General features: G+C 54.2%; 1 protein-coding gene across 1 annotated transcript in view; it reads right to left on the bottom strand.

The window, feature by feature from the left end:
• LOC140355543 (platelet-derived growth factor receptor beta-like) overlaps positions 1 to 22,649 on the bottom strand; it is a 203,523-nt gene that overhangs the window by 13,185 nt on the left and 167,689 nt on the right. The window contains exon 24 of the mRNA XM_072440166.1: positions 16,346 to 16,451. Coding sequence (XP_072296267.1) covers positions 16,346 to 16,451 — 106 coding nt within the window. The remainder of the gene's footprint in view (positions 1 to 16,345; positions 16,452 to 22,649) is intronic.

The following is a 22,649-nucleotide window of genomic DNA, read 5'->3' as shown; positions in this document are numbered from 1 at the left end:
CAGAGGTACAAGAGGAGAACGTCAGAGGAACGAGAGGAGAACGTCAGAGGTACAAGAGGAGAACATCAGAGGAACGAGAGGAGAACGTCAGAGGAACGAGAGGAGAACGTCAGAGGAAAAAGAGGAAAACGTCAGAGGAACGAAAGGAGAATGTAAGAGGAACGAGAGGAGAACGTAAGAGGTACAAGAGGAGAAAGTCAGAGGAACGAGAGGAGAACGTCAGAGGACCGAGAGAACGTCAGAGGAGAACGTCAGAGGAACGAGGGGAGAACGTCAGAGGAACGAGAGGAGAACGTCAGAGGACCGAGAGAACGTCAGAGGAGAACGTCAGAGGAACGAGAGAAGAACGTCAGAGGTACAAGAGGAGAACGTCAGAGGAACGAGAGGAGAACGTCAGAGGAACAAGAGGAGAACGTCAGAGGAGAACGTCAGAGGAACGAGAGGAGAACGTCAGAGGAGAACGTCAGAGGAGAACGTCAGAGGAACGAGAGGAGAACGTCAGAGGAGAACGTCAGAGGAACGAGAGGAGAAAGTCAGAGGTACAAGAGAACGTCAGAGGAGAACGACAGAGGTAAAAGAGGAGAACGTCAGAGGTATAAGAGGAGAACGTCAGAGGTACAAGAGGAGAACGTCAGAGGAGAACGTCAGAGGAACGAGAGGAGAACGTCAGAGGAGAACGTCAGAGGAGAACGTCAGAGGTACAAGAGGAGAGCGTCAGAGGAGAACGTCAGAGGAGAACGTCAGAGGAACGAGAGGAGAACGACAGAGGAACGATAGGAGAACGTCAGAGGTACAAGAGGAGAACGTCAGAGGAGAACGTCAGAGGAGAACGTCAGAGGAACGAGAGGAGAACGTCAGAGGAGAACGTCAGAGGAGAACGTCAGAGGTACAAGAGGAGAACGTCAGAGGAGAACGTCAGAGGAACGAGAGGAGAACGACAGAGGAACGATAGGAGAACGTCAGAGGTACAAGAGGAGAACGTCAGAGGTACAAGAGGAGAACGTCAGAGGTATAAGAGGAGAACGTCAGAGGTACAAGAGGAGAAAGTCAGAGAACGTCAGAGGAACGAGAGGAGAACGACAGAGGAACGAGAGGAGAACGTCAGAGGTACAAGAGGAGAACGTCAGAGGTACAAGAGGACAACGTCAGAGGAACGAGAGGAGAACGACAGAGGAACGAGAGGAGAACGTCAGAGGTACAAGAGGAGAACGTCAGAGGTACAAGAGGAGAACGTCAGAGGAACGAGAGGAGAACGTAAGAGGAACGAGAGGAGAACGTCAGAGGTATAAGAGGAGAACGTCAGAGGTACAAGAGGAGAACGTCAGAGGAACGAGAGGGGAACGTCAGAGGTACAAGAGGAGAACATCAGAGGAACGAGAGGAGAACGTCAGAGGAACGAGAGGAGAACGTCAGAGGAAAAAGAGGAAAACGTCAGAGGAACGAAAGGAGAATGTAAGAGGAACGAGAGGAGAACGTAAGAGGTACAAGAGGAGAACGTCAGAGGAACGAGAGGAGAACGTCAGAGGAGAACGTCAGAGGTACAAGAGGAGAACGTCAGAGGAGAACGTCAGAGGAACGAGAGGAGAACGACAGAGGAACGATAGGAGAACGTCAGAGGTACAAGAGGAGAACGTCAGAGGTACAAGAGGAGAACGTCAGAGGTATAAGAGGAGAACGTCAGAGGTACAAGAGGAGAAAGTCAGGGAACGTCAGAGGAACGAGAGGAGAACGACAGAGGAACGAGAGGAGAACGTCAGAGGTACAAGAGGAGAACGTCAGAGGTACAAGAGGACAACGTCAGAGGAACGAGAGGAGAACGACAGAGGAACGAGAGGAGAACGTCAGAGGAGAACGTCAGAGGAACGAGAGGAGAACGTCAGAGGAGAACGTCAGAGGAGAACGTCAGAGGTACAAGAGGAGAGCGTCAGAGGAGAACGTCAGAGGAGAACGTCAGAGGAACGAGAGGAGAACGACAGAGGAACGAGAGGAGAACGTCAGAGGAACGAGAGGAGAACGTCAGAGGAACGAGAGGAGAACGTCAGAGGAGAACGTCAGAGGAGAACATCAGAGGTACAAGAGGAGAACGTCAGAGGAGAACGTCAGAGGAACGAGAGGAGAACGACAGAGGAACGATAGGAGAACGTCAGAGGTACAAGAGGAGAATGTCAGAGGTACAAGAGGAGAACGTCAGAGGTATAAGAGGAGAACGTCAGAGGTACAAGAGGAGAAAGTCAGAGAACGTCAGAGGAACGAGAGGAGAACGACAGAGGAACGAGAGGAGAACGTCAGAGGTACAAGAGGAGAACGTCAGAGGAGAACGTCAGAGGAACGAGAGGAGAACGTCAGAGGAGAACGTCAGAGGAGAACGTCAGAGGTACAAGAGGAGAGCGTCAGAGGAGAACGTCAGAGGAGAACGTCAGAGGAACGAGAGGAGAACGACAGAGGAACGATAGGAGAACGTCAGAGGTACAAGAGGAGAACGTCAGAGGAACGAGAGGAGAACGTCAGAGGAGAACGTCAGAGGAGAACGTCAGAGGAGAACGTCAGAGGTACAAGAGGAGAACGTCAGAGGAGAACGTCAGAGGAACGAGAGGAGAACGACAGAGGAACGATAGGAGAACGTCAGAGGTACAAGAGGAGAACGTCAGAGGTACAAGAGGAGAACGTCAGAGGTATAAGAGGAGAACGTCAGAGGTACAAGAGGAGAAAGTCAGAGAACGTCAGAGGAACGAGAGGAGAACGACAGAGGAACGAGAGGAGAACGTCAGAGGTACAAGAGGAGAACGTCAGAGGTACAAGAGGACAACGTCAGAGGAACGAGAGGAGAACGACAGAGGAACGAGAGGAGAACGTCAGAGGTACAAGAGGAGAACGTCAGAGGTACAAGAGGAGAACGTCAGAGGAACGAGAGGAGAACGTCAGAGGTACAAGAGGAGAACATCAGAGGAACGAGAGGAGAACGTCAGAGGAACGAGAGGAGAACGTCAGAGGAAAAAGAGGAAAACGTCAGAGGAACGAAAGGAGAATGTAAGAGGAACGAGAGGAGAACGTAAGAGGTACAAGAGGAGAAAGTCAGAGGAACGAGAGGAGAACGTCAGAGGACCGAGAGAACGTCAGAGGAGAACGTCAGAGGAACGAGGGGAGAACGTCAGAGGAACGAGAGGAGAACGTCAGAGGACCGAGAGAACGTCAGAGGAGAACGTCAGAGGAACGAGAGAAGAACGTCAGAGGTACAAGAGGAGAACGTCAGAGGAACGAGAGGAGAACGTCAGAGGAACAAGAGGAGAACGTCAGAGGAGAACGTCAGAGGAACGAGAGGAGAACGTCAGAGGAGAACGTCAGAGGAGAACGTCAGAGGAACGAGAGGAGAACGTCAGAGGAGAACGTCAGAGGAACGAGAGGAGAAAGTCAGAGGTACAAGAGAACGTCAGAGGAGAACGACAGAGGTAAAAGAGGAGAACGTCAGAGGTATAAGAGGAGAACGTCAGAGGTACAAGAGGAGAACGTCAGAGGAGAACGTCAGAGGAACGAGAGGAGAACGTCAGAGGAGAACGTCAGAGGAGAACGTCAGAGGTACAAGAGGAGAGCGTCAGAGGAGAACGTCAGAGGAGAACGTCAGAGGAACGAGAGGAGAACGACAGAGGAACGATAGGAGAACGTCAGAGGTACAAGAGGAGAACGTCAGAGGAGAACGTCAGAGGAGAACGTCAGAGGAACGAGAGGAGAACGTCAGAGGAGAACGTCAGAGGAGAACGTCAGAGGTACAAGAGGAGAACGTCAGAGGAGAACGTCAGAGGAACGAGAGGAGAACGACAGAGGAACGATAGGAGAACGTCAGAGGTACAAGAGGAGAAAGTCAGAGAACGTCAGAGGAACGAGAGGAGAACGACAGAGGAACGAGAGGAGAACGTCAGAGGTACAAGAGGAGAACGTCAGAGGTACAAGAGGACAACGTCAGAGGAACGAGAGGAGAACGACAGAGGAACGAGAGGAGAACGTCAGAGGTACAAGAGGAGAACGTCAGAGGTACAAGAGGAGAACGTCAGAGGAACGAGAGGAGAACGTAAGAGGAACGAGAGGAGAACGTCAGAGGTATAAGAGGAGAACGTCAGAGGTACAAGAGGAGAACGTCAGAGGAACGAGAGGGGAACGTCAGAGGTACAAGAGGAGAACATCAGAGGAACGAGAGGAGAACGTCAGAGGAACGAGAGGAGAACGTCAGAGGAAAAAGAGGAAAACGTCAGAGGAACGAAAGGAGAATGTAAGAGGAACAAGAGGAGAACGTAAGAGGTACAAGAGGAGAAAGTCAGAGGAACGAGAGGAGAACGTCAGAGGACCGAGAGAACGTCAGAGGAGAACGTCAGAGGAACGAGGGGAGAACGTCAGAGGAACGAGAGGAGAACGTCAGAGGACCGAGAGAACGTCAGAGGAGAACGTCAGAGGAACAAGAGAAGAACGTCAGAGGTACAAGAGGAGAACGTCAGAGGAACGAGAGGAGAACGTCAGAGGAACAAGAGGAGAACGTCAGAGGAGAACGTCAGAGGAACGAGAGGAGAACGTCAGAGGAGAACGTCAGAGGAGAACGTCAGAGGAACGAGAGGAGAACGTCAGAGGAGAACGTCAGAGGAACGAGAGGAGAAAGTCAGAGGTACAAGAGAACGTCAGAGGAGAACGTCAGAGGAACGAGAGGAGAACGACAGAGGTAAAAGAGGAGAACGTCAGAGGTATAAGAGGAGAACGTCAGAGGTACAAGAGGAGAACGTCAGAGGAGAACGTCAGAGGAACGAGAGGAGAACGACAGAGGAACGATAGGAGAACGTCAGAGGTACAAGAGGAGAACGTCAGAGGTACAAGAGGAGAACGTCAGAGGTACAAGAGGAGAACGTCAGAGGTACAAGAGGACAACGTCAGAGGAGAACGTCAGAGGAACGAGAGGAGAACGTCAGAGGAACGAGAGGAGAACGTCAGAGGTACAAGAGGAGAGCGTCAGAGGAGAACGTCAGAGGAACGAGAGGAGAACGACAGAGGAACAATAGGAGAACGTCAGAGGTACAAGAGGAGAACGTCAGAGGTACAAGAGGAGAACGTCAGAGGTATAAGAGGAGAACGTCAGAGGTACAAGAGGAGAACGTCAGAGGAGAACGTCAGAGGAACGAGAGGAGAACGACAGAGGAACGAGAGGAGAACGTCAGAGGTACAAGAGGAGAACGTCAGAGGTACAAGAGGACAACGTCAGAGGTACAAGAGGAGAACGTCAGAGGAACGAGAGGAGAACGTAAGAGGAGAACGTCAGAGGAACGAGAGGAGAACGTCAGAGGAGAACGTCAGAGGAGAACGTCAGAGGAACGAGAGGAGAACGTCAGAGGTACAAGAGGAGAACGTCAGAGGAGAACGTCAGAGGAGAACGTCAGAGGAACGAGAGGAGAACGACAGAGGAACGATAGGAGAACGTCAGAGGTACAAGAGGAGAACGTCAGAGGTACAAGAGGAGAACGTCAGAGGTATAAGAGGAGAACGTCAGAGGTACAAGAGGAGAAAGTCAGAGGAGAACGTCAGAGGAACGAGAGGAGAACGACAGAGGAACGAGAGGAGAACGTCAGAGGTACAAGAGAACAACGTCAGAGGTACGAGAGGAGAACGACAGAGGAACGAGAGGAGAACGTCAGAGGTACAGAGGAGAACGTCAGAGGAACGAGAGGAGAACGTCAGAGGTATAAGAGGAGACCGTCAGAGGTACAAGAGGAGAACGTCAGAGGAACGAGAGGGGAACGTCAGAGGTACAAGAGGAGAACGTCAGAGGAACGAGAGGTGAACGTCAGAGGAACGAGAGGAGAACGTCAGAGGAACAAGAGGAAAACGTCAGAGGAACGAAAGGAGAATGTAAGAGGAACGAGAGGAGAACGTCAGAGGTACAAGAGGAGAAAATCAGAGGAGAACGTCAGAGGAACGAGGGGAGAACGTCAGAGGAACGAGAGGAGAACGTCAGAGGACCGAGAGAACGTCAGAGGAGAACGTCAGAGGAATGAGAGAAGAACGTCAGAGGTATAAGAGGAGAACGTCAGAGGAACGAGAGGAGAACGTCAGAGGAGAACGTCAGAGGAACGAGAGGAGAACGTCAGAGGAGAACGTCAGAGGAACGAAAGGAGAACGTCAGAGGAGAACGTCAGAGGAAAGAGAGGAGAAAGTCAGAGGTACAAGAGGAGAACGTCAGAGGAGAACGTCAGAGGAACGAGAGGAGAACGACAGAGGTAAAAGAGGAGAACGTCAGAGGTATAAGAGGAGAACGTCAGAGGTACAAGAGGAGAACGTCAGAGGAGAACGTCAGAGGAACGAGAGGAGAACGACAGAGGAACGAGAGGAGAACGTCAGAGGTAAAAGAGGAGAACGTCAGAGGAACGAGAGGAGAACGACAGAGGAACGAGAGGAGAACGTCAGAGGTACAAGAGGAGAACGTCAGAGGTACAAGAGGAGAACGTAAGAGGAACGAGAGGAGAACGTCAGAGGTATAAGAGGAGAACGTCAGAGGTACAAGAGGAGAACGTCAGAGGAACGAGAGGAGAACGTCAGAGGAACAAGAGGAGAACGTCAGAGGAACGAGAGGAGAACGACAGAGGAACGAGAGGAGAACGTCAGAGGTACAAGAGGAGAACGTCAGAGGAACGAGAGGAGAACGACAGAGGAACGAGAGGAGAACGTCAGAGGTACAAGAGGAGAACGTCAGAGGTACAAGAGGAGAACGTCAGAGGAACGAGAGGAGAACGTAAGAGGAACGAGAGGAGAACGTCAGAGGTATAAGAGGAGAACGTCAGAGGTACAAGAGGAGAACGTCAGAGGAACGAGAGAACGTCAGAGGAACAAGAGGAGAACGTCAGAGGAACGAAAGGAGAATGTCAGAGGAACGAGAGGAGAACGTCAGAGGAACGAGGGGAGAACGTCAGAGGAACGAGAGGAGAACGTCAGAGGAACGAGAGAACGTCAGAGGAGAACGTCAGAGGAACGAGAGAAGAACGTCAGAGGTACAAGAGGAGAACGTCAGAGGAGAACATCAGAGGAACGAGAGGAGAACGTCAGAGGAACGAGAGGAGAACATCAGAGGAGAACATCAGAGGAACGAGAGGAGAACGTGAGAGGAAAACGTGGGAGGAGAACGTCAGAGGAACAAGAGGAGAACGTCAGAGGAGAACGTCAGAGGAACGAGAGGAGAACGTCAGAGGAGAACGTCAGAGGAACGAGAGGAGAACGTCAGAGGAGAACGTCAGAGGAACGAGAGGAGAAAGTCAGAGGTACAAGAGGAGAACGTCAGAGGAACGAGAGGAGAACGTCAGAGGAACGAGAGGAGAACGTCAGAGGAGAACGTCAGAGGAACGAGAGGAGTACGTCAGAGGAGAATGTCAGAGGAACGAGAGGAGAACGTCACAGGAGAACGTCAGAGGAACGAGAGGAGAACTTCAGAGGTACAAGAGGAGAACGTCAGAGGAACGAGAGGAGAACGTCAGAGGAGAACGTCAGAGGAAAGAGAGGAGAACATCAGAGGAGAACGTCAAAGGAACGAGAGGAGAACGTCAGAGGAGAACGTCAGAGGAACGAGAGAACGTCAGAGGTACAAGAGGAGAACGTCAGAGGAACGAGAGGAGAACGTCAGAGGTAAAAGAGGAGAACGTCAGAGGAACATGAGAACGTAAGGGAAACGAGAGGAGAACGTCAGAGGAGAACGTCAGAGGAACGAGAGGAGAACGTCAGAGGAGAACGTCAGAGGAACGAGAGGAGAACATCAGAGGAGAACGTCAGAGGAACGAGAGGAGAACGTCAGAGGAACGAGAGGAGAACGTCAGAGGAGAACGTCAGAGGAGAACGTCAGAGGAACGAGAGAACAACAGAGGAACGATAGGAGAACGTCAGAGGTACAAGAGGAGAACGTCAGAGGTACAAGAGGAGAACGTCAGAGGAGAACGTCAGAGGAACGAGAGGAGAACGTCAGAGGTACAAGAGGAGAACGTCAGAGGAACATGAGGAGAACGTAAGGGAAACGAGAGGAGAACGTCAGGAGAACGTCAGAGGAACGAGAGGAGAACGTCAGAGGAGAACGTCAGAGGAACGAGAGGAGAACATCAGAGGAGAACGTCAGAGGAACGAGAGGAGAACGTCAGAGGAACGAGAGGAGAACGTCAGAGGAGAACGTCAGAGGAGAACGTCAGAGGAACGAGAGGAGAACAACAGAGGAACGATAGGAGAACGTCAGAGGTACAAGAGGAGAACGTCAGAGGTACAAGAGGAGAACGTCAGAAGTATAAGAGGAAAACGTCAGAGGTACAAGAGGAGAACGTCAGAGGAGAACGTCAGAGGAACGAGAGGAGAACGTCAGAGGTACAAGAGGAGAACGTAAGAGGAACGAGAGGAGAACGTCAGAGGTATAAGAGGAGAACGTCAGAGGTACAAGAGGAGAACGTCAGAGGAACGAGAGGAGTACGTCAGAGGAGAATGTCAGAGGAACGAGAGGAGAACGTCACAGGAGAACGTCAGAGGAACGAGAGGAGAACTTCAGAGGTACAAGAGGAGAACGTCAGAGGAACGAGAGGAGAACGTCAGAGGAACGAGAGGAGAACGTCAGAGGAACGAGAGGAGAACGTCAGAGGAGAACGTCAGAGGAACGAGAGAAGAACGTCAGAGGTACAAGAGGAGAACGTCAGAGGAACGAGAGGAGAACGTCAGAGGAACGAGAGGAGAACATCAGAGGAGAACGTCAGAGGAACGAGAGAAGAACGTCAGAGGTACAAGAGGAGAACGTCAGAGGAACGAGAGGAGAACGTCAGAGGAACGAGAGGAGAACGTCAGAGGAGAACGTCAGAGGAAAGAGAGAACATCAGAGGAGAACGTCAGAGGAACGAGAGGAGAACGTCAGAGGAGAACGTCAGAGGAACGAGAGGAGAACGTCAGAGGTACAAGAGGAGAACGTCAGAGGAACGAGAGGAGAACGTCAGAGGTAAAAGAGGAGAACGTCAGAGGAACATGAGAACGTAAGGGAAACGAGAGGAGAACGTCAGAGGAGAACGTCAGAGGAACGAGAGGAGAACGTCAGAGGAGAACGTCAGAGGAACGAGAGGAGAACATCAGAGGAGAACGTCAGAGGAACGAGAGGAGAACGTCAGAGGAACGAGAGGAGAACGTCAGAGGAGAACGTCAGAGGAGAACGTCAGAGGAACGAGAGGAGAACAACAGAGGAACGATAGGAGAACGTCAGAGGTACAAGAGGAGAACGTCAGAGGTACAAGAGGAGAACGTCAGAGGTATAAGAGGAAAACGTCAGAGGTACAAGAGGAGAACGTCAGAGGAGAACGTCAGAGGAACGAGAGGAGAACGTCAGAGGTACAAGAGGAGAACGTCAGAGGAACATGAGGAGAACGTAAGGGAAACGAAAGGAGAACGTCAGAGGAGAACGTCAGAGGAACGAGAGGAGAACGTCAGAGGAGAACGTCAGAGGAACGAGAGGAGAACATCAGAGGAGAACGTCAGAGGAACGAGAGGAGAACGTCAGAGGAACGAGAGGAGAACGTCAGAGGAGAACGTCAGAGGAACGAGAGGAGAACAACAGAGGAACGATAGGAGAACGTCAGAGGTACAAGAGGAGAACGTCAGAGGTACAAGAGGAGAACGTCAGAAGTATAAGAGGAAAACGTCAGAGGTACAAGAGGAGAACGTCAGAGGAGAACGTCAGAGGAACGAGAGGAGAACGTCAGAGGTACAAGAGGAGAACGTAAGAGGAACGAGAGGAGAACGTCAGAGGTATAAGAGGAGAACGTCAGAGGTACAAGAGGAGAACGTCAGAGGAACGAGAGGAGAACGTCATAGGTAAAAGAGGAGAACGTCAGAGGTACAAGAGGAGAACGTCAGAGGTACAAGAGGAGAACGTAAGAGGAACGAGAGGAGAACGTCAGAGGTATAAGAGGAGAACGTCAGAGGTACAAGAGGAGAACGTCAGAGGAACGAGAGGAGAACGTAAGAGGTACAAGAGGAGAACGTCAGAGGAACGAGAGGAGAACGTCAGAGGAACGAGAGGAGAACGTCAGAGGAACAAGAGGAAAACGTCAGAGGAACGAAAGGAGAATGTAAGAGGAACGAGAGGAGAACGTCAGAGGTACAAGAGGAGAACATCAGAGGAACGAGAGGAGAACGTCAGAGGAACGAGAGGAGAACGTCAGAGGAACGAGAGGAGTACATCAGAGGTACAAAAGGAGAACGTCAGAGGAACAAGAGGAGAACGTCAGAGGAACGAGAGGAGAACATCAGAGGTACAGGAGGAGAACGTCAGAGGAACGAGAGGAGAACGTCAGAGGTACAAGAGGAGAACGTCAGAGGAACGAGAGGAGAACGTCAGAAGAACGTCAGAGGAACGAGAGGAGAACGTCAGAGGTACAAGAGGAGAACGTCAGAGGAACGAGAGGAGAACGTCAGAAGAACGAGAGTAGAACATCAGAGGTACAGGAGGAGAACGACAGAGGTACAAGAGAACGTCAGAGGAACGAGAGGAGAACGTCAGAGGAGAACGTCAGAGGAACGAGAGGAGAACGTCAGAGGTATAAGAGGAAAACGTCAGAGGTACAAGAGGAGAACGTCAGAGGAGAACGTCAGAGGAACGAGAGGAGAACGTCAGAGGTACAAGAGGAGAACGTCAGAGGAACATGAGGAGAACGTAAGGGAAACGAGAGGAGAACGTCAGAGGAGAACGTCAGAGGAACGAGAGGAGAACGTCAGAGGAGAACGTCAGAGGAACGAGAGGAGAACATCAGAGGAGAACGTCAGAGGAACGAGAGGAGAACGTCAGAGGAACGAGAGGAGATTGTCAGAGGAGAACGTCAGAGGAGAACGTCAGAGGAACGAGAGGAGAACAACAGAGGAACGATAGGAGAACGTCAGAGGTACAAGAGGAGAACGTCAGAGGTACAAGAGGAGAACGTCAGAAGTATAAGAGGAAAACGTCAGAGGTACAAGAGGAGAACGTCAGAGGAGAACGTCAGAGGAACGAGAGGAGAACGTCAGAGGTACTAGAGGAGAACGTAAGAGGAACGAGAGGAGAACGTCAGAGGTATAAGAGGAGAACGTCAGAGGTACAAGAGGAGAACAACAGAGGAACGAGAGGAGAACGTCAGAGGAGAACGTCAGAGGAGAACGTCAGAGGAACGAGAGGAGAACAACAGAGGAACGATAGGAGAACGTCAGAGGTACAAGAGGAGAACGTCAGAGGTACAAGAGGAGAACGTCAGAAGTATAAGAGGAAAACGTCAGAGGTACAAGAGGAGAACGTCAGAGGAGAACGTCAGAGGAACGAGAGGAGAACGTCAGAGGTACAAGAGGAGAACGTAAGAGGAACGAGAGGAGAACGTCAGAGGTATAAGAGGAGAACGTCAGAGGTACAAGAGGAGAACGTCAGAGGAACGAGAGGAGAACGTCATAGGTACAAGAGGAGAACGTCAGAGGTACAAGAGGAGAACGTCAGAGGTACAAGAGGAGAACGTAAGAGGAACGAGAGGAGAACGTCAGAGGTATAAGAGGAGAACGTCAGAGGTACAAGAGGAGAACGTCTGAGGAACGAGAGGAGAACGTAAGAGGTACAAGAGGAGAACGTCAGAGGAACGAGAGGAGAACGTCAGAGGAACGAGAGGAGAACGTCAGAGGAACAAGAGGAAAACGTCAGAGGAACGAAAGGAGAATGTAAGAGGAACGAGAGGAGAACGTCAGAGGTACAAGAGGAGAACATCAGAGGAACGAGAGGAGAACGTCAGAGGAACGAGAGGAGAACGTCAGAGGAACGAGAGGAGTACATCAGAGGTACAAAAGGAGAACGTCAGAGGAACAAGAGGAGAACGTCAGAGGAACGAGAGGAGAACATCAGAGGTACAGGAGGAGAACGTCAGAGGAACGAGAGGAGAACGTCAGAGGTACAAGAGGAGAACGTCAGAGGAACGAGAGGAGAACGTCAGAAGAACGTCAGAGGAACGAGAGGAGAACGTCAGAGGTACAAGAGGAGAACGTCAGAGGAACGAGAGGAGAACGTCAGAAGAACGAGAGGAGAACATCAGAGGTACAGGAGGAGAACGACAGAGGTACAAGAGAACGTCAGAGGAACGAGAGGAGAACGTCAGAGGAGAACGTCAGAGGAACGAGAGGAGAACGTCAGAGGTATAAGAGGAAAACGTCAGAGGTACAAGAGGAGAACGTCAGAGGAGAACGTCAGAGGAGAACGTCAGAGGAACGAGAGGAGAACGTCAGAGGTACAAGAGGAGAACGTCAGAGGAACATGAGGAGAACGTAAGGGAAACGAGAGGAGAACGTCAGAGGAGAACGTCAGAGGAACGAGAGGAGAACGTCAGAGGAACGAGAGGAGTACATCAGAGGTACAAAAGGAGAACGTCAGAGGAACAAGAGGAGAACGTCAGAGGAACGAGAGGAGAACATCAGAGGTACAGGAGGAGAACGTCAGAGGAACGAGAGGAGAACGTCAGAGGTACAAGAGGAGAACGTCAGAGGAACGAGAGGAGAACGTCAGAAGAACGTCAGAGGAACGAGAGGAGAACGTCAGAGGTACAAGAGGAGAACGTCAGAGGAACGAGAGGAGAACGTCAGAAGAACGAGAGGAGAACATCAGAGGTACAGGAGGAGAACGACAGAGGTACAAGAGAACGTCAGAGGAACGAGAGGAGAACGTCAGAGGAGAACGTCAGAGGAACGAGAGGAGAACGTCAGAGGTATAAGAGGAAAACGTCAGAGGTACAAGAGGAGAACGTCAGAGGAGAACGTCAGAGGAACGAGAGGAGAACGTCAGAGGTACAAGAGGAGAACGTCAGAGGAACATGAGGAGAACGTAAGGGAAACGAGAGGAGAACGTCAGAGGAGAACGTCAGAGGAACGAGAGGAGAACGTCAGAGGAGAACGTCAGAGGAACGAGAGGAGAACATCAGAGGAGAACGTCAGAGGAACGAGAGGAGAACGTCAGAGGAACGAGAGGAGAACGTCAGAGGAGAACGTCAGAGGAGAACGTCAGAGGAACGATAGGAGAACGTCAGAGGTACAAGAGGAGAACGTCAGAGGTACAAGAGGAGAACGTCAGAAGTATAAGAGGAAAACGTCAGAGGTACAAGAGGAGAACGTCAGAGGAGAACGTCAGAGGAACGAGAGGAGAACGTCAGAGGTACAAGAGGAGAACGTAAGAGGAACGAGAGGAGAACGTCAGAGGTATAAGAGGAGAACGTCAGAGGTACAAGAGGAGAACGTCAGAGGAACGAGAGGAGAACGTCATAGGTACAAGAGGAGAACGTCAGAGGTACAAGAGGAGAACGTCAGAGGTACAAGAGGAGAACGTAAGAGGAACGAGAGGAGAACGTCAGAGGTATAAGAGGAGAACGTCAGAGGTACAAGAGGAGAACGTCAGAGGAACGAGAGGAGAACGTAAGAGGTACAAGAGGAGAACGTCAGAGGAACGAGAGGAGAACGTCAGAGGAACGAGAGGAGAACGTCAGAGGAACAAGAGGAAAACGTCAGAGGAACGAAAGGAGAATGTAAGAGGAACGAGAGGAGAACGTCATAGGTACAAGAGGAGAACATCAGAGGAACGAGAGGAGAACGTCAGAGGAACGAGAGGAGAACGTCAGAGGAACGAGAGGAGTACATCAGAGGTACAAAAGGAGAACGTCAGAGGAACGAGAGGAGAACGTCAGAGGTACAAGAGGAGAACGTCAGAGGAACGAGAGGAGAACGTCAGAAGAACGTCAGAGGAACGAGAGGAGAACGTCAGAGGTACAAGAGGAGAACGTCAGAGGAACGAGAGGAGAACGTCAGAAGAACGAGAGGAGAACATCAGAGGTACAGGAGGAGAACGACAGAGGTACAAGAGAACGTCAGAGGAACGAGAGGAGAACGTCAGAGGAGAACGTCAGAGGAACGAGAGGAGAACGTCAGAGGTATAAGAGGAAAACGTCAGAGGTACAAGAGGAGAACGTCAGAGGAGAACGTCAGAGGAACGAGAGGAGAACGTCAGAGGTACAAGAGGAGAACGTCAGAGGAACATGAGGAGAACGTAAGGGAAACGAGAGGAGAACGTCAGAGGAGAACGTCAGAGGAACGAGAGGAGAACGTCAGAGGAGAACGTCAGAGGAACGAGAGGAGAACATCAGAGGAGAACGTCAGAGGAACGAGAGGAGAACGTCAGAGGAACGAGAGGAGAACGTCAGAGGAGAACGTCAGAGGAGAACGTCAGAGGAACGATAGGAGAACGTCAGAGGTACAAGAGGAGAACGTCAGAGGTACAAGAGGAGAACGTCAGAAGTATAAGAGGAAAACGTCAGAGGTACAAGAGGAGAACGTCAGAGGAGAACGTCAGAGGAACGAGAGGAGAACGTCAGAGGTACAAGAGGAGAACGTAAGAGGAACGAGAGGAGAACGTCAGAGGTATAAGAGGAGAACGTCAGAGGTACAAGAGGAGAACGTCAGAGGAACGAGAGGAGAACGTCATAGGTACAAGAGGAGAACGTCAGAGGTACAAGAGGAGAACGTCAGAGGTACAAGAGGAGAACGTAAGAGGAACGAGAGGAGAACGTCAGAGGTATAAGAGGAGAACGTCAGAGGTACAAGAGGAGAACGTCAGAGGAACGAGAGGAGAACGTAAGAGGTACAAGAGGAGAACGTCAGAGGAACGAGAGGAGAACGTCAGAGGAACGAGAGGAGAACGTCAGAGGAACAAGAGGAAAACGTCAGAGGAACGAAAGGAGAATGTAAGAGGAACGAGAGGAGAACGTCATAGGTACAAGAGGAGAACATCAGAGGAACGAGAGGAGAACGTCAGAGGAACGAGAGGAGAACGTCAGAGGAACGAGAGGAGTACATCAGAGGTACAAAAGGAGAACGTCAGAGGAACAAGAGGAGAACGTCAGAGGAACGAGAGGAGAACATCAGAGGTACAGGAGGAGAACGTCAGAGGAACGAGAGGAGAACGTCAGAGGTACAAGAGGAGAACGTCAGAGGAACGAGAGGAGAACGTCAGAAGAACGTCAGAGGAACGAGAGGAGAACGTCAGAGGTACAAGAGGAGAACGTCAGAGGAACGAGAGGAGAACGTCAGAAGAACGAGAGGAGAACATCAGAGGTACAGGAGGAGAACGACAGAGGTACAAGAGAACGTCAGAGGAACGAGAGGAGAACGTCAGAGGAGAACGTCAGAGGAACGAGAGGAGAACGTCAGAGGTACAAGAGGAGAACGTCAGAGGAACGAGAGAACGTCAGAGGAACGAGAGAACGTCAGAGGAACGAGAGGAGAATGTCAGAGGAACGAAAGGAGAACGTCAGAGGAACGAGAGAACGTCAGAGGAACAAAAGGAGAAGGTCATAGGAACGAGAGGAGAACGTCAGAGGTACAAGAGGAGAACGTCAGAGGAACGAGAGGAGAATATCAGAGGTACAGGAGGAGAACGTCAGAGGAACGAGAGGAGAACGTCAGAGGTACAAGAGGAGAACGTCAGAGGAACGAGAGGAGAACGTCAGAGGAACGAGAGGAGAACATCAGAGGTACAGGAGGAGAACGACAGAGGTACAAGAGGAGAACGTCAGAGGAACGAGAGGAGAACGTCAGAGGAGAACGTCAGAGGAACGAGAGGAGAACGTCAGAGGTACAAGAGGGGAACGTCAGAGGAACGATAGGAGAACGTCAGAGGAACGAGAGGAGAACGTCAGAGGAGAACGTCAGAGGACCGAGAGGAGAACGTCAGAGGTACAAGAGGAGAACGTTAGAGAAACGAGAGGAGAACGTCAGAGGAACGAGAGGAGAACTTCAGAGGAACGAACGTCAGAGGAACGAGAGGAGAACGTCAGAGGTACAAGAGGAGAACGTCAGAGGAACGAGAGGAGAACGTCAGAGGTACGAGAGGAGAACGTCAGAGGTACAAGAGGAGAACGTCAGAGGAACGAGAGGAGAACGTCAGAGGAACGAGAGGAGAACGTCAGAGGAACAAGAGGAGAACATCAGAGGAACGAAAGAACGTCAGAGGAACGAGAGGAGAACGTCAGAGGAACGAGAGGAGAACGTCAGAGGAGAACGTCAGAGGAACGAGAGGAGAACGTCAGAGGAGAACATCAGAGGAACGAGAGGAGAAAGTCAGAGGAGAACGTCAGAGGAACGAGAGGAGAACGTCAGAGGAGAACGTCAGAGGAACGAGAGGAGAACGTTAGAGGAACGAACGTCAGAGGAGCGAGAGGAGAATGTCAGAGGAACGAGAGGAGAACGTCAGAGGAGAACGTCAGAGGAAAGAGAGGAGAACATCAGAGGAACAACGGTGAAACTGTGATGGTGTTTTGTGTCGGACCTGGTGAAACTGTGGCGGTAAAAGTTTTCCCAGAGACTCGACCAAAGATGAGAACAAAGGTCTGGAGTCTGGACTCTGCTGCCAACAGCCAATCATCAGCTGGAATCTGCAGCAGAACACAAGGGAATCTGACAAGGTCTAAGAGCTCGGCAGGTTCTGGTCCCAGACACAGGGGGCGCTCTTCCTCTCTCACACACAGGGGGCGCTCTTCCTCTCACACACAGGGGGCGCTCTTCCTCTCACAGACACAGGGGGCGCTCTTCCTCTCTCACACACAGGGGGCGCTCTTCCTCTCACACACACAGGGGGCGCTCTTCCTCTCACACACACAGGGGGCGCTCTTCCTCTCACACACACAGGGGGCGCTCTTCCTCTCACATACACAGGGGGCGCTCTTCCTCTCACATACACAGGGGGCGCTCTTCCTCTCACATACACAGGGGGCGCTCTTCCTCTCACAGACACAGGGGGCGCTCTTCCTCACACAGACACAGGGGGCGCTCTTCCTCTCACAGACACAGGGGGCGCTCTTCCTCACACAGACACAGGGGGCGCTCTTCCTCTCACACACACAGGGGGCGCTCTTCCTCACACACACACAGGGGGCGCTCTTCCTCTCACACACACAGGGGGCGCTCTTCCTCACACACACACAGGGGGCGCTCTTCCTCACACACACACAGGGGGCGCTCTTCATCACACACACACAGGGGGCGCTCTTCCTCACACACACACAGGGGGCGCTCTTCCTCTCACACACACAGGGGGCGCTCTTCCTCACACACACACAGGGGGCGCTCTTCCTCACACACACACAGGGGGCGCTCTTCCTCACACACACACAGGGGGCGCTCTTCCTCTCTCACACACAGGGGGCGCTCTTCCTCACACACACACAGGGGGCGCTCTTCATCACACACACACAGGGGGCGCTCTTCCTCTCACACACACAGGGGGCGCTCTTCCTCACACACACACAGGGGGCGCTCTTCATCACACACACACAGGGGGCGCTCTTCCTCACACACACACAGGGGGCGCTCTTCCTCACACACACACAGGGGGCGCTCTTCCTCACACACACACAGGGGGCGCTCTTCCTCACACAGACACAGGGGGCGCTCTTCCTCTCACACACAGGGGGCGCTCTTCCTCACACACACACAGGGGGCGCTCTTCCTCTCACAGACACAGGGGGCGCTCTTCCTCTCTCACACACAGGGGGCGCTCTTCCTCACACACACACAGGGGGCGCTCTTTCTCTCACAGACACAGGGGGCGCTCTTCCTCTCACATACACAGGGGGCGCTCTTCCTCTCACATACACAGGGGGCGCTCTTCCTCACACAGACACAGGGGGCGCTCTTCCTCACAGACAGAGGGGGCGCTCTTCCTCACAGACACAGGGGGCGCTCTTCCTCACAGACACAGGGGGCGCTCTTCCTCACACAGACACAGGGGGCGCTCTTCCTCACACAGACACAGGGGGCGCTCTTCCTCACAGACAGAGGGGGCGCTCTTCCTCACAGACACAGGGGGCGCTCTTCCTCACACAGACACAGGGGGCGCTCTTCCTCTCTCACACACAGGGGGCGCTCTTCCTCACAGACACAGGGGGCGCTCTTCCTCACACACACACAGGGGGCGCTCTTCCTCTCTCACACACAGGGGGCGCTCTTCCTCACACACACACAGGGGGCGCTCTTCCTAACACACACACAGGGGGCGCTCTTCCTCACACACACACAGGGGGCGCTCTTCCTAACACACACACAGGGGGCGCTCTTCCTCTCTCACACACAGGGGGCGCTCTTCCTCACACACACACAGGGGGCGCTCTTTCTCTCACAGACACAGGGGGCGCTCTTCCTCTCTCACACAGGGGGCGCTCTTCCTCACACACACACAGGGGGCGCTCTTCCTAACACACACACAGGGGGCGCTCTTCCTCTCTCACACACAGGGGGCGCTCTTCCTCACACACACACAGGGGGCGCTCTTTCTCTCACAGACACAGGGGGCGCTCTTCCTCTCTCACACACAGGGGGCGCTCTTCCTCTCACACACACAGGGGGCGCTCTTCCTCTCACACACACAGGGGGCGCTCTTCCTCTCTCACACACAGGGGGCGCTCTTCCTCTCACAGACACAGGAGGCGCTCTTCCTCTCACACACACAGGGGGCGCTCTTCCTCTCACACACACAGGGGGCGCTCTTCCTCTCACATACACAGGGGGCGCTCTTCCTCACACAGACACAGGGGGCGCTCTTCCTCTCACATACACAGGGGGCGCTCTTCCTCTCACATACACAGGGGGCGCTCTTCCTCTCACATACACAGGGGGCGCTCTTCCTCTCACATACACAGGGGGCGCTCTTCCTCTCACAGACACAGGGGGCGCTCTTCCTCACACAGACACAGGGGGCGCTCTTCCTCTCACACACACAGGGGGCGCTCTTCCTCACACACACACAGGGGGCGCTCTTCCTCACACACACACAGGGGGCGCTCTTCCTCTCACACACACAGGGGGCGCTCTTCCTCACACACACACAGGGGGCGCTCTTCATCACACACACACAGGGGGCGCTCTTCCTCACACACACACAGGGGGCGCTCTTCCTCTCACACACACAGGGGGCGCTCTTCCTCACACACACACAGGGGGCGCTCTTCATCACACACACACAGGGGGCGCTCTTCCTCACACACACACAGGGGGCGCTCTTCATCACACACACACAGGGGGCGCTCTTCCTCTCACACACACAGGGGGCGCTCTTCCTCACACACACACAGGGGGCGCTCTTCATCACACACACACAGGGGGCGCTCTTCCTCACACACACACAGGGGGCGCTCTTCCTCACACACACACAGGGGGCGCTCTTCCTCACACACACACAGGGGGCGCTCTTCCTCACACACACACAGGGGGCGCTCTTCCTCACACACAGGGGGCGCTCTTCCTCACACACACACAGGGGGCGCTCTTCCTCTCACAGACACAGGGGGCGCTCTTCCTCTCTCACACACAGGGGGCGCTCTTCCTCACACACACAGGGGGCGCTCTTCCTCTCACAGACACAGGAGGCGCTCTTCCTCTCACACACACAGGGGGCGCTCTTCCTCTCACACACACAGGGGGCGCTCTTCCTCTCACATACACAGGGGGCGCTCTTCCTCTCACATACACAGGGGGCGCTCTTCCTCACAGACACAGGGGGCGCTCTTCCTCTCACAGACACAGGGGGCGCTCTTCCTCACAGACAGAGGGGGCGCTCTTCCTCACAGACACAGGGGGCGCTCTTCCTCACACAGACACAGGGGGCGCTCTTCCTCTCTCACACACAGGGGGCGCTCTTCCTCACAGACACAGGGGGCGCTCTTCCTCACACACACACAGGGGGCGCTCTTCCTCTCTCACACACAGGGGGCGCTCTTCCTCTCACACACAGGGGGCGCTCTTCCTCACACACACACAGGGGGCGCTCTTCCTAACACACACACAGGGGGCGCTCTTCCTCTCTCACACACAGGGGGCGCTCTTCCTCACACACACACAGGGGGCGCTCTTTCTCTCACAGACACAGGGGGCGCTCTTCCTCTCACACACACAGGGGGCGCTCTTCCTCTCACACACACAGGGGGCGCTCTTCCTCTCTCACACACAGGGGGCGCTCTTCCTCTCACAGACACAGGAGGCGCTCTTCCTCTCACACACACAGGGGGCGCTCTTCCTCTCACACACACAGGGGGCGCTCTTCCTCTCACAGACACAGGGGGCGCTCTTCCTCACAGACACAGGGGGCGCTCTTCCTCTCACACACACAGGGGGCGCTCTTCCTCTCTCACACACAGGGGGCGCTCTTCCTCTCACAGACACAGGAGGCGCTCTTCCTCTCACACACACAGGGGGCGCTCTTCCTCTCTCACACACAGGGGGCGCTCTTCCTCTCTCACACACAGGGGGCGCTCTTCCTCTCACATACACAGGGGGCGCTCTTCCTCACAGACACAGGGGGCGCTCTTCCTCACACAGACACAGGGGGCGCTCTTCCTCACACAGACACAGGGGGCGCTCTTCCTCTCACATACACAGGGGGCGCTCTTCCTCACAGACACAGGGGGCGCTCTTCCTCACAGACAGAGGGGGCGCTCTTCCTCACAGACACAGGGGGCGCTCTTCCTCACACAGACACAGGGGGCGCTCTTCCTCTCTCACACACAGGGGGCGCTCTTCCTCTCACATACACAGGGGGCGCTCTTCCTCACAGACACAGGGGGCGCTCTTCCTCACAGACACAGGGGGCGCTCTTCCTCTCTCACACACAGGGGGCGCTCTTCCTCTCACATACACAGGGGGCGCTCTTCCTCACAGACACAGGGGGCGCTCTTCCTCACAGACACAGGGGGCGCTCTTCCTCTCTCACACACAGGGGGCGCTCTTCCTCTCACATACACAGGGGGCGCTCTTCCTCACACAGACACAGGGGGCGCTCTTCCTCTCTCACACACAGGGGGCGCTCTTCCTCTCACACACACACAGGGGGCGCTCTTCCTCACACAGACACAGGGGGCGCTCTTCCTCACACACACACAGGGGGCGCTCTTCCTCTCACACACACAGGGGGCGCTCTTCCTCTCACACACACAGGGGGCGCTCTTCCTCTCACACAGACACAGGGGGCGCTCTTCCTCACACACACACAGGGGGCGCTCTTCCTCTCACACACACAGGGGGCGCTCTTCCTCTCACACACACAGGGGGCGCTCTTCCTCTCACACACACAGGGGGCGCTCTTCCACACACACACAGGGGGCTCTCTTCCTCACACAGATACAGGGGGCGCTCTTCCTCACACAGATACAGGGGGCGCTCTTCCTCACACACACACAGGGGGCGCTCTTCCTCTCACACACACAGGGGGCGCTCTTCCTCACACACACAGGGGGCGCTCTTCCTCACACAGACACAGGGGGCGCTCTTCCTCACACACACACAGGGGGCGCTCTTCCTCACACACACAGGGGGCGCTCTTCCTCAAACACACAGGGGGCGCTCTTCCTCACATACACACAGGGGGCGCTCTTCCTCACATACACACAGGGGGCGCTCTTCCTCACATACACAGGGGGCGCTCTTCCTCTCACAGACACAGGGGGCGCTCTTCCTCTCACAGACACAGGGGGCGCTCTTCCTCACACACACAGGGGGCGCTCTTCCTCACACACACACAGGGGGCGCTCTTCCTCACACACACAGGGGGCGCTCTTCCTCACACACACAGGGGGCGCTCTTCCTCACACACACACAGGGGGCGCTCTTCCTCACACACACACAGGGGGCGCTCTTCCTCTCACACACACAGGGGGCGCTCTTCCTCTCACACACACAGGGGGCGCTCTTCCTCTCACACACACAGGGGGCGCTCTTTCTCTCACACACACAGGGGGCGCTCTTCCTCTCACACACACACAGGGGGCGCTCTTCCTCACACACACACAGGGGGCGCTCTTCCTCTCACAGACACAGGGGGCCCTCTTCCTCACACACACACAGGGGGCGCTCTTTCTCTCACACACACAGGGGGCGCTCTTCCTCACACACACACAGGGGGCGCTCTTCCTCACACACACACAGGGGGCGCTCTTTCTCTCACACACAGGGGGCGCTCTTCCTCTCACACACACAGGGGGCGCTCTTCCTCTCACACACACAGGGGGCGCTCTTCCTCACACACACACAGGGGGCGCTCTTCCTCTCACAGACACAGGGGGCGCTCTTCCTCTCACACACACAGGGGGCGCTCTTCCTCACACACAGACACAGGGGGCGCTCTTCCTCACACACACACAGGGGGCGCTCTTTCTCTCACACACAGGGGGCGCTCTTCCTCACACACACACAGGGGGCGCTCTTCCTCACACACACAGGGGGCGCTCTTCCTCACACACACACAGGGGGCGCTCTTCCTCTCACACACACAGGGGGCGCTCTTCCTCTCACACACACAGGGGGCGCTCTTCCTCTCACACACACAGGGGGCGCTCTTCCTCTCACACACACAGGGGGCGCTCTTCCTCACACACACACAGGGGGCGCTCTTCCTCACACACACACAGGGGGCGCTCTTCCTAACACACACACAGGGGGCGCTCTTCCTCTCTCACACACAGGGGGCGCTCTTCCTCACACACACACAGGGGGCGCTCTTTCTCTCACAGACACAGGGGGCGCTCTTCCTCTCACACACACAGGGGGCGCTCTTCCTCTCACACACACAGGGGGCGCTCTTCCTC

Source organism: Eucyclogobius newberryi, unplaced genomic scaffold, assembly GCF_026437365.1.
Source record: "Eucyclogobius newberryi isolate DKJ021-1_F unplaced genomic scaffold, fEucNew1.0.hap1 SCAF_110, whole genome shotgun sequence".
Classification (NCBI taxonomy): Eukaryota; Metazoa; Chordata; class Actinopteri; order Gobiiformes; family Gobiidae; genus Eucyclogobius; species Eucyclogobius newberryi.
This window is presented reverse-complemented; position numbering and strand designations above follow the sequence as displayed.